This window comes from Macaca fascicularis, chromosome 13 (genome assembly GCF_037993035.2).
Source record: "Macaca fascicularis isolate 582-1 chromosome 13, T2T-MFA8v1.1".
Classification (NCBI taxonomy): Eukaryota; Metazoa; Chordata; class Mammalia; order Primates; family Cercopithecidae; genus Macaca; species Macaca fascicularis.
The window spans coordinates 83,210,407-83,222,441 of record NC_088387.1 but is presented as its reverse complement, the minus strand read 5'-3'; the positions used below and the strand labels follow the sequence as shown (position 1 = coordinate 83,222,441).

At 42.6% G+C, this 12,035-nt stretch overlaps 1 protein-coding gene and 1 long non-coding RNA gene across 22 annotated transcripts in view; one reads left to right on the top strand and one right to left on the bottom strand.

The window, feature by feature from the left end:
• The window catches only part of ARHGEF33 (Rho guanine nucleotide exchange factor 33), an 85,449-nt gene that overhangs the window by 59,292 nt on the left and 14,122 nt on the right, over nt 1–12,035 (top strand). For all 21 annotated transcript variants that reach the window (XM_074011939.1, XM_005576062.4, XM_065527647.2 and 18 more), the window contains 5 exons: nt 3,376–3,508; nt 5,545–5,628; nt 6,752–6,835; nt 9,305–9,453; nt 10,440–10,604. In XM_074011939.1, coding sequence (XP_073868040.1) covers nt 3,376–3,508; nt 5,545–5,628; nt 6,752–6,835; nt 9,305–9,453; nt 10,440–10,604 — 615 coding nt within the window. The remainder of the gene's footprint in view (nt 1–3,375; nt 3,509–5,544; nt 5,629–6,751; nt 6,836–9,304; nt 9,454–10,439; nt 10,605–12,035) is intronic.
• On the bottom strand, nt 707–6,050 carry LOC135966917 (uncharacterized). The gene is made up of 2 exons (XR_010580641.2): nt 5,920–6,050; nt 707–879 (listed from the first exon to the last, which is right to left on the bottom strand). It is a non-coding gene; the product is annotated as an uncharacterized lncRNA (long non-coding RNA).

The following is a 12,035-nucleotide window of genomic DNA, read 5'->3' as shown; positions in this document are numbered from 1 at the left end:
AGAAGTTGGAGCTCTGGGCTTTTTTGACTCTGACTCACCTAGTTAGAGTCACAGCCTCAGGATCACAGTTCTGTCTGAACACTTACGGAAGGGGCAGTGATCAGCTCAGCAGGATTGTTGATTAGCCTTGTAAACTAAACTCCAGTGCTATGTCCACCAAGAGCACAACAAGCTTCGTGCTACAGATCACCACCAGGTGGCACACGTTTAATGACCATGCCCCTCCAAGGTGGCGGGAACCTGCTACTGCCAAGCTCAGGAGTTATTTTGGCCTCATTCTGGGCTGGCAAAAGCTAAGTTATTAACCTGAAACTGTAACTGGATTTTTCTTTCTTGCTTTTAGTGTATTTCCCTCATTGATTAAGTACTATGTTGTTAGGAGATAAAAACTTTAAAGACTTTAGAAATGATAAACTACTCATGTTGCCATAATTTCATCCCCAGTAAGGAATAGAAAGAAAAAAAAAAAAAGCTGAGCCTTGAATACTTTGTCTTCATGAAAAAGTTGCTTCTGGGCGTCAGGTCTGGCGCCAGGCAAAAGAGTGAAACAGGTGAAGTGTGGCTGGACTTCTTGCCATCTTTCTCCCTTTGCTCTCTGTCTTCTGATTTCACACTCCTCCCTAATTTCAAATAATACCCTTTTTAAATTTGTTTAAAAGGTTTAAAGCCCGTTTTCAATATTTCATACAGAACCCACTATAGGTCATTGTTTTTCATGTAATTTTATGTGCTTCCACCGTACTTGATGGGGGCCTTAGCCTTCTCCGACCCCACCCTGAAATCTCAAACGATCATCCCGGTGGGCAGTCCAGGAGGAGATTGGTACCAGCTCTGCCATTCTCCAAGTACACTGACCACAGTGTAGCAGAATGCAGCTCTCTAGAAAGAAAGGGAGAAGGAAGGAAGAAAGGGAAGCAGAGAGGGAGGGAGGGAGAGAAGAAGGGATGAAGAAAGGGAGGGAGGTGAATGAAGGAAAGAAAAAGGAAATCAATAATCCAAGACATATTATCTACATATATGGACAATTCATCACAAAGTCAGATCTTCCCATGGTGCCCTAATATCTTCCAGGGTCACACCAGGACTATTACACAAAGTCATTTACAACCACTGGGTAGGAAGAAATCTTTTGCACCTAGATCTTTGGCTGGTGCAGCATTTTACTCTTTCAGTACAATCAGTTGTGCTTTTCTCCATCAGGTTTATGGTCTTCTCCCAGTCAGTATATCTCCTAGCCACCCCTCCAAATTCCTCTCTGATCTGGACAGGGATTTCTTTGATCTCCTAAGCCCACTGTTCCATTGTAAGTGCTCAGGTCAGGAGGCCTCTCCTCCTTTGCACATGTGGGGGCTCCAGGCACAGGAGGTGGAGGGAGTGGAAGATGGGAGTGGAAGGCTTCCTCGTATCCATTCACTGGGGTCTAGGTACCCTATTCTCATGTTTGTGTGTCTCCTCTGAGCTACAGTCACAGGGGTCACTTTGCTTGGCTTGGAAATGAGTTGGAAAAAACCTTTCAATCTGGCATCCTTCCTATTGTTCCAACAAAGGTTTGCTTCTTGGGAAAGCACCCCAGTTGTCCAGCAGTTTACTCTCATTTGACCATTGGGAAATATTCAAGTAAGTTCAGAACAACCAGACCATCTCTTTCCTGTTTGTTAAACTTGCGGTGCTGAAAGCATAAAGGAACCTACCTTAAATCACCAAGTTAGAGCTCCAATCCTTGCTGTAACCCAGAAAAACTCTGCTTCTTTTTGTTTTTTTCTTCCTCTTTCCTATAGGCCTCTAATCACCTCACTCTTACCCAGCTAGTCCCCCTTCCTCTTCCTCCCATGATTCTCTATCTCTCCTCTCCACCCCACCCTTCTCTGACATCTCCCTTCTTCCCTTCATCACTTCTGAAAAAAAAAAAAAAGAAAAAAAAAGGAGGTACATTGCAAGATGGAGGAGAGAGGGATGGAAAGATAGGAAAGGTGCTTTGTAAAATTCAGGGAGTAGCAGGCCAGGCCTGGTCAGTAGCTGTGTTAGGCTGTTTTCACATTGCTATAAAGAATACCTGAGACTGGGTAATTTATAAAGTAAAGAGGTTTAATTGGATCATGGTTCTGCAGGCTGTACAGGAAGCATGATGCTGGCATCTGCTCAGCCTCTGGGGAGGCCTCAGGAAACTTACAATCATGGTGGAAAGCGAAGGGGAAGCAGGCATGTCACATGGCCAGAGCAGGAGCAAGACAGAGAGACGGGAGGCACTAAACACTTTTAAACAGCCAGATTTCATGAGAACTCACTCACTATCACTATCACTTGGTAGGACAGTACCAAAAGGGATGGTGCTAAACCATTCATGAGAAATTCTCCCTCATGATACAATCACGTCTCACCAAGCCCCACTTCCAACACCGGGGATTACATTTCAGTATGAGAGTTGGGCGGGGACACACATCGAAACTGTATTAATAGCCTACTCAGACAAGACTCTGTCCTGGCCCCGTATTCCTCTTAGAAATTGAAGAAAAGGAAAAAAGAAACCCTCTCGTACCCTACAACTCCCTGAGCTTTTTAGTTGCCAACTTTAAACAAATTTTCCTACTTACCTAAATAGCAGTCTCCTACTGGTAACTGAGAATAGTCACATAGATGCCACCTGAGTGCTGCATCTACAACACTAATTAGAATAGACTATTTTGCACATCAAATAGGAATAGCTCTAAAACATGGAAAAAGGTATCCATTAGAATTTCCACTGAGTGTCATTTAAATGAGCATGTAAAAAGGTCTTTCAAGTGATGTGCTCTTTATTTATTTGTATTTAATTTATTTATTTATTTATTTATTTATTTATTTATTTATTTTGAGACAGAGTCTCGCTTTGTCACCCAGGCTGGGGTGAAGTGGCGTGATCTCAGCTCACTGCAACCTGTACCTCCCGGATTCAAGTGATTCTCCTGCCTTAGCCTCCCAAGTAACTGGAATTGCAGGTGCATGCCACCATGACCAGCTAATTTTTGTATTTTTAGTAGAGACAGGTTTTGCCATGTTGGCCAGGCTGGTCTCAAACTCCTGACCTCAGGTGATCTGCCCAACTCCCAAAGTGCTGGGATTACAGGTGTGGCATGCCAGGCCTCTTTATTAGTTCAATACACATTTGTATAGAAGCCATTAGTAAAGGGTTTTTTTGTTTTGTTTTGTTTTGTTTTTTTGTAGTCAGGATATCTGCTATTAGGTGTGCAATGAAAAACTTTTAAAAATCCTAAATGCAGGCCTGTGACTCAGAGTATGTTGGATGGCCGGGAGAATGGGCCCTGCTGCATGTATTTTTGTAGGGTCCTTTCTTCTCCACACCTGGTTTGTGTGATTCCGTCTCTATTCTGTTTCAAGCCTCTTCCCTGGCTCTTTACGGTATCTCGTCCAGCAGCACCTGGATCTGCTTCACGCACTGCAGGAAAGGGTCCTGAAGTGGCCACGCCAAGGCGTTCTTGGAGATTTATTCCTTAAGTTAACAAATGATGAGGTAAGGTTTTTTCCACCCCTTCATACATTTTACTTATATGGATTTGTGTCTCATTTGTCTACTTCTCTTAATAGAGAATCTAGAAGCAATGAATTTCAGAGCTAGAAGAAACACTGAGATCTAGTCTAACTTTCTCATTCTACATACAGATCATGGAATGATTCAGAGAGATATAAAAGCCTTGCTGAAATCACCCCGCTAGCTAGGTAGTTGGAGATGAGTGACTTTCAGAACCCTAGGTTAGGTCTTCTGACTTCTAGTTCAAAACTTTCCACTGTACTAAAACTGCCTCCGTCGAGTATGCATGTGGATGTGTGTATGTATTGTGTGTGTGTTTGTGTTTATATAAATGTATGTATATATATTTGTGGGCTGGGTGTAGTGGCTCATGCCTGTAATCCCAACACTTTGGGAGGCTGAGGCAGGGGAATTGTTTGAACCCAGGACTTCAAAACTAGCCTGAGCAATACAGCAAGACCCTGTCTCTATTAAATTAAAAAAAGAAAAAATGTATATGTATATTAAAACATGTATATATATGCATGTGTATATATATACACACACATATATGTACATATATACACATGAAATATATACACACACATGCATATATATACATATGAGAGTTTGTTTATACATGTGTATTTTCACACACAATTTTCATTCCTTGGGGTTTTTTCTTTAAATGTGATGGGTGGCTATTATCTTGAATTTTGCAATCTCTATAATATCCTACAAAGGAAACATGATCCAAGCCAGAGGCTGCAAACTCAAATGCCTACAGGGCCAGACAGTGGCATCAATGAGTGAAGTGAAGACAGTATGGACTGGTGTGAAGTGTGAGCTGCAGTGGAGCAGCTATGTTGTTTTACAAGGAATAGCTACTTAGCTTTGTCCAATCATTATGCAGGAAAAAAGGACTAGAGTTGCCAGAGCTTCTGATATTTTAAGAAAAGCTGGAAATCCAGAGTTTTGTGGGAAATTTTCTTATTTTTAAAAGATTGTGTGGGCTAATTAAAATTGGTCTGCAAGCCAGACTTTGCCTGAAATCAATTTTTGTGTATCAATTATTCTCATCTGTGGGTAACAATACAAAGTTTACAAATTATTTTCTTCTATAGACTAGAGTGGATATAATGTACTAATATCCTCTAATATCACTTTTACTTACTTGTGTTCAGTATTCTTCCTTTTGCTGAGAATTATTATAACTTTATAAGCTGAGAATGATTTTCCTAAGGGGATAATGCATAGATAAATATGCAATTAGTGGAAATATGCAATTACTAGAAAATGTTGTGAACTACTGATCTGGATGATATGAAGCGGGATGGGCAGAGTCCCTCATCTGGATGTAGATGATTGACTGAAATGAAATTAATTACAAAAATAAAATATATGTTTTTATTGTTAAATGACTAAAAAAATACATTTTCAACTTACATGAACCTCCCTCCTCCCTTGGTTTATTATTTCACTTTCTCTCATTAGGGAGGAGATGCTGAGTTTTGATTCCAAAACAGTAGGGATGTTTACCTTAAAACCAAAATTTTTTTTTAAGATACATTTTTTTTTTTTTTTTTTTTTTTTAAGACAGAGTCTCGCTCTGTCCCCCAGGCTGGAGTGCAGTGGCGCAATCTCGGCTCACTGCAAGGTCTGCCTCCCCGGTTCTAGCAATTCTCCTGCCTCAGCCTCCCAAGTAGCTGAGATTACAGGCACCCGCCATCATGCCCGGCTAATTTTTTGTATTTTAGCAGAGACGGGGTTTCACCATGTTGCCCAGGCTGGTCTCAAACTCCTGAGCTCAGGCAATCCACCCGCCTTGGCCTCCCAAAGTGCTAGGATTACAGGAGTGAGCCACTGTACCCGGTCTAAGATAAATTTTTTAAAGCCTCAAAATATATAAAATAAAGAACATATTAAATGAATAAGATAATCTCTGCAAAGTACTCTTCTTTTACATATATGACTCTATGAAAATATTATAGATCCTGTTTTCAGGTTCTTACCATGCATTTTTTATGTTTGTTTTAAAGAATAATTTCTTGGATTATTATGTTGCCTACCTAAGGGACCTACCTGAGTGCATCTCATTGGTTCATGTTGTAGTCCTGAAAGAGGTGAGTTAACACCATGTATATGCTATCCTTCATCTGCACGTGGTATCATATGATGTTGCTCATCCATGCAGTCAATACAGCACATGCACTCTGCTTTCTAGGCTGGGGAATGGCCCGAACACAGCCACTAATACTACTACCTGGCATTAAAGGAACTCACTTGTGGATCAGTGCCATTGTGTTGGTCCTCTCCCTGCCTTACTGACCCTCTGTTCCATTCCGTTGGAACTATAGACAAACTATAGTTCTATAATGGGCGTTCTATGCAGAGATCTCCAGGCTGCAGCTCACCTGCTGTATGTGGCGGGTTTTTTTCAGTCTCAGAAGAGGTGAATCCGAATATTAAACTTCAGTCATCCTTTGTCGGTTTATAAGATCATAAGGTGGCTCTAGTCATGTTGCTTGAAGTATTGCTACTGCAATGATGCATTAGGTGCTCAGTAAGCACATATACATGTATAACAGCTTAGTTATTTCAGATCAATAGGAACAAACAGTATCAGAAGCCCCAACACTAAGAGTTAATCAAATTTCACAAGAGATGAGAGGCTCTGTCTTATTAAGTTTCTACTTCAACCCCCCACTACTCCCAACCCAGTATAATGCCTACCATGTTAGCTTTCAGCAAATACCTGGGAAAGAGAAGAGAGAGAAAAGGAAGGGACACAGAGAAAGTACAGCATGTTTTCTGCAGCTAGCTGACTAGTTTCTAATGACACTCCCTTTTCCACTCTTCTGAGACACCAAGTCTCCCTTAGAGCCTATTACTACACCATTGTCATGATTACTTGCTGGAGAGTCTTAATGAATTAATTCAACTCAAATAGAGGTTATTGAGTGCCGGCTTCTGTCTGCAACTGCACTGAGTGGAAGGAGAGGGTAGTTTGGAAATTTGGGTGGATTCAAAAGAAATATATGATATGCTCCCTATGGGAGAAGAGCTGTCTCCTAGGGCATGTCCCTGAACATGTGGCCTCTCCCATGAGAGGTCAATGCTCTGTGACAATCTCCGGGAAGAAAATGCTCCGGGAGGAAACCCTTCCTACTCTGGTGGGACCGACTCAAGTTCTGCTGCCACAGATGGAGGAACACTGAAGAGTGACCTGACCTTTTTTTCATTCAGGGTGATGAAGAGATTAAATCTGACATCTACACGTTGTTTTTTCACATAGTCCAGCGCATCCCTGAATATCTGATACATCTGCAGGTAGGCATGGGTGGGAAAGCCACCAAACTGATTTGCATGCTAAATAATTATTGGTTTTGGCTCCCAACTGAGAAATACTGTAAAGCCTCAAGAATCATTAATATTTCTAAGAAGCGTTTACTTCGATTGCTATGATTACCCCATAACCCATGATACCCTGTGGTATGAGCTAAAATCTCTCTCTCTCTTTTTTTTTTTTTTTCTTTTGAGACAGAGTCTTGCTGTGTTACCCAGGCTGGAGTACAGTGGTGCGATCTTGGCTCACTGCAACCTCTGCCTCCTGGGTTCAAGCAACTCTTCTGCTTCAGCCTCCTGAGTAGCTGGGACTACAGGCATGTGCCACCATGCCCAGCTAATTTTTGTATTTTTAGTAGAGATGGGGTTTCACCATGTTGGCCATGCTGGTCTTGAACTCCTGACCTCAAGTGATTCACTCGCCTCAGCCTCCCAAAGTGGTGGGATTACAGGTGTGAGCCACTGCACCCAGCCTAAAATCTTTATTTCTAAAAATGTTCAGCTCATTATGCTTACCTCTGAAGTTCTGTCTTTACTTACCAGCAACTTCCACCTCAGCTGATCCAGGACCTTTCTATAACCACTCCTGCTAGATTCTAAGCACTTCATTCAGTTCTTTCCATTTTGGTTTTACAGCTATCTAAATGCCACCACCTGACATCTAAATATCCATCTAATCTGCTCACTTAACTGCTATCCTGACTACTTTCTTTTGGCATGGGTCCAAGGTTTTACCATGCCATGTTTAAGCTTTATGTCACAGAAAAGGCATGAAGATGATGAGCTGATGTCTTCACACCATTTTCCTGCAGGGCTTGTGATATCCTGGAGGAAGAAGAATTGAAAGAGAGGCTCACTAACCCCCACCAGATCTTCTTCCCACCACCCACCTGTTCTGGTTTAATTGCTGACTGATCTTCTTAAGTAATGAAAGCATCTTAGAAATGCTTGGGACTAATCTCAGGTAGAAGTAGTCCAGTAGTCCAGTAGTCCAGTATCAAAGTATCGAAACTGAAAAGACTTTTTTTTTTTTTTTTTTTTTGAGACAGGGTCTGGCTCTGTTGCCCAGGTTGGAGTGCAGTGGTGTGATCTTGGCTTGATCTTGGCTCACTGCATCCTCAACTTCCCAGGCTCAAGCAATGCTCCCACCTTGGCCTCCTGAGTAGCTGAGACTATAGGCACTTGCCATTATGCCTGACTTACTTTTGTATTTTTTTTTTTTTCTTTGAGACGGAGTCTCGCTCTGTTGCCCAGGCTGGAGTGCAGTGGTGCAATCTTGGCTCACTGCAAGCTCCGCCTCCCAGGTTCACGCCATTTCCCTGCCTCAGCCTCCCAAGTAGCTGGGACTACAGGCGCCCACCACCACACCTGGCTAATTTTATATTTTTAGTGGGGACGGGGTTTCACCGTGTTAGCCAGGATGGCCTCGATCTCCTGACCTCGTGATCTGCCCACCTTGGTCTCCCAAAGTGCTGGGATTACAGGTGTGAGCCACCACCCGTGCCCTGAAAAGACTTTCAGTTGTATATAGCTTTAGATCCTAAAAGCATTTTCTCACAATAATGATCTTATTTAATCTTTTCAACAATCCCATGAATTAGGTATTATTGTTGTCACATTTTACATGAGAAAATGCAGGGCCAAAAAAGTTAACAATTTACCCAAGTTAACACACCTAGTAGGTAAAAAAAACTAGGACTGAAACCCAGGTTTTGCAAATAGTAGAATATGGCAAACAAGACCTGGTTCTACTCTCTGACTTGAGTTCAAACCTTGCCTCCATTATTTACTAGATGTGTAACCTGATGAAGATCATTTACCTTCTTTGTACCTCAATTTCCTTATTTGTTAAATGGAGTTTATAATAGTACCTATTTAAGCAGGTTGAGGTAAAAATTAAATGAGATAGTATACGTAAAGGGCTTACTACCTGGCGATAGGAAGTACTAGATACATTTTAGCTTTCCCAAATACCAGTCACATGCATGTTCCACTACAGCACAGCGGGGAATGTACAGCGGGGAATGTAACAGGAGGGGCCACCAGGCTTGATCATAAACATCCCCCTCCCTCGCCTGCCTTGATGCCTGACGTTGTCAACATTGGTCTGGCTCTTTTGAGTTAAGGCACTGCTTATAGACAGTAATTGTTAGAATGCCGCTATTACTTCAGAGGTCTAATTAGGAGATGCTTCTGACTTTTCAGATGAAATTATTTTATGCTCACATTCAACTCAAACAGGTCCGATAGTAACTTATTTTCCCTTGGTATGATAGAAAGCAGCCAGTGTATGGTCATACTTTCAGCGTATAATTAGGTGGGCCATGTGTATTGTTCGTTGTTTTGATTAAATGGCTATCAATCTCCCACAATAGATCAAGGTAAGGTGCAGAAGAGACAAAACAAATTTTCTTGCTAATTATGCAATGCTGCTTCCTTTTCCCCTCCATCCAGAACGTCCTGAAGTTCACAGAGCAGGAGCACCCTGACTATTATCTACTACTGGTGTGTGTCCAGCGCCTCCGAGTATTTATCTCACACTACACCCTGCTGTTTCAGTGCAATGAAGATTTGCTTATTCAGAAACGGAAAAAGCTCAAGAAGTAAGGTTCTGATGGTGCGGTCTAGAGGGTCAAAGACCAGTTACTCTGGGTGTCTTTCACAAGTAACCACGTTGTGTGTTAAGTAGCTGAAATGCAGTGGTGGGAGGTAGAAGGGAAGAGAGAAGGGGAGAGAAAGAGCTAGTCAGACTGGCTACAGGAGTAAGTCACTGACTACCCGGTGGAAATTATTTTAGCAGAGTAACACTTCACTCTACTGCTTACATAGACCCACTCTCATCCCATGTTGCTAACCACCTCAAAAATAGTTCAACGACTCTAAACTTGCCTGGTTCAAAATTGCAGTTAAAAGGCCACAACATAGTTTTCTTTATCAGTTCAACAAGTATTTATTGAGCACCTATTGTGTGTCAGGCACTGTTCCATGCACTGAATATACTGAAAGGAACAAAACGGCCCCAACCAAATCTTTGCCATGTGGCGCTTCCTTTTTAGAGTTGGACAGTGAACAAATAAATAAGATGGTGATATGTGATATGGACAAAAATAAAGCAAATAAGGGAGAGGAATTTCGAATAGGTTTTATATTAGGGAGAAATAGGAAGGGTTTATTAGGGAGAATCTGAGCTTCGGAGGGAACAGAAGCAGCCCACAGCACAGCTTCCTAATGACCTGGATTTCCTTCAATTTCATCCCAACTCCTGTGGAGGAAAACAGAATCATTTCTGTGGAAGCTTCAGACCAGAAGAAGATGCTGTCTCCCAAGCCAGGGCTCCTGTGATGGAACATGTCTCTCCATACCCCCAACCCTTCCCCCGAGTTCTTTTCAGCCAGTGAATCAGCTTCCCTACTCTTGCCAGCTTGCACCCTATTAAGCAAAGCAACTTAGTTTGCAAAGGCCCCTGGAGATAGAGACCTTCACAGCAAACTTTATCTGAGACATCTCTCCATGTTTTTTGGCATAATCTGTGTTCAGAGAGCCAGTTTGCCACCGTACAACCTGAGAACCGTTACTTCCATTCTGTTAGGTCATCCATGGCGAAGCTGTACAGAGGGCTGGCTTCCCAGTGTGCCAATGCCGGGCAAGATGCTTCCCCCACTGCAGGCCCTGAGGTTGTCCGTGACACCGGGATCCACTCAGAAGAGATGCTGCAACCCTACCCTTCTGCTCCCAGTTCTGGCCCTGCTGTCACGTAAGCACCTGTTGCTGTGGGAAGGTTAAGGTCAATGCCTTTGGGACCCAGCCAGTCTGTGTGGGTTAGCAGGGCAGCCTAGATTCCACCGTCCCCTTTCCCTATCAGGCCTATATGTGCCAGCCAAGCAGACAACCCAATGCTTGGGTCCCAGAGGAAGGCACTAATGTTAAGGGACAGGTGTAGAAAGTGGGAAGAGAGGCAGAAAGTAGATATTTATTTCATGGATCACTTCAACTCTTGAGGCAGTTATGAAACTTCATCTTTGAAATGTAACAAATAGAGTCAAAATATGAAACCCCTGGAGATTATACCCAGATTGAACAATATGGCTGCCACTGCACCCTGCGTATGGAAAATAAAACCCCCAATCTTTCTTCCAAGTTAAAAGAGAATTCAAATGAGGTCAATATTTTGTCTCACTCTTGCACATGTTAACGTGAGACCTAATTTTCATTTTAAGACCACTAGAGTAAAATATTGGTTTTAGCATTTATATTTGCATTTTTTTTTTTTTTTTTTGGTACTGAAGTACAATGGCATGATCTCAGCTCACTGCAACCTCCACCTTCCAGGTTCAAGGTATTCTCCTGCCTCAGCCTATCGACTAGCTGGGATTACAGGCACGTGCCACCATGCCCGGCTAATTTTTGTAGTTTTAGTAGAGACGGGGTTTTACCATATTGGCCAGGCTGGTCTCGAACTGCTGACCTCAGGTGATCCGTCTGCCTCGGCCTCCCAAAGTCTTTGTGCATTTTTGTGGTAGAATTAAAATATGAATACATAAACTAGCAGAATAACCACTTCTGGTCAGTGTCCGTTTACATCTGTCAATGTAAGTCCAGCACAACTGGACATCCCATCTGCTGGTACCCTATCCTAGTTTGTAAACTGTGTAAATTATCCATTACCCATGACTCCAAAACCAAAAACCCTCCATGAAATTGGGCATATCGAGTGACAGCTTTTTTTTACATATTGGTAATTCTTTGTGGGTGGAAGTTTGAGATGAATTATATAGCATGCTTTACAGTGACAACGAATATTTTTAAAATTTTATTATGAAAATTTCAAATTTACGTAGAAGAGTACAGTGAACTCCATATGCCCTCATTCAGAAGTTATCAAGATCATGCCACGTTTACTTTATCTAGGAACGTAATTTGTTTCTGAGTGTGAAGATCCACAAGTCGAACAAAAGTTGAGTTTCCATTATTTTGGATGACTCTGCTAGGGCAAGCAAGGGAGAGAAGAGAGTTGAAGGTGTGCCTTGGAGCACCGCGGGTGGTGAGGAGGGTCAGGGCTTCCACGCGGGGTGATGCCCGTCCCTGGCCCGCAGGCCATTTCCCAGAAGCTCAGACAATACCTTCGGGTCTCCGCTCGACGGACTGCCTTGTCCACTCTCCGCCTGGGGACGGGGGTTCGTGGGAG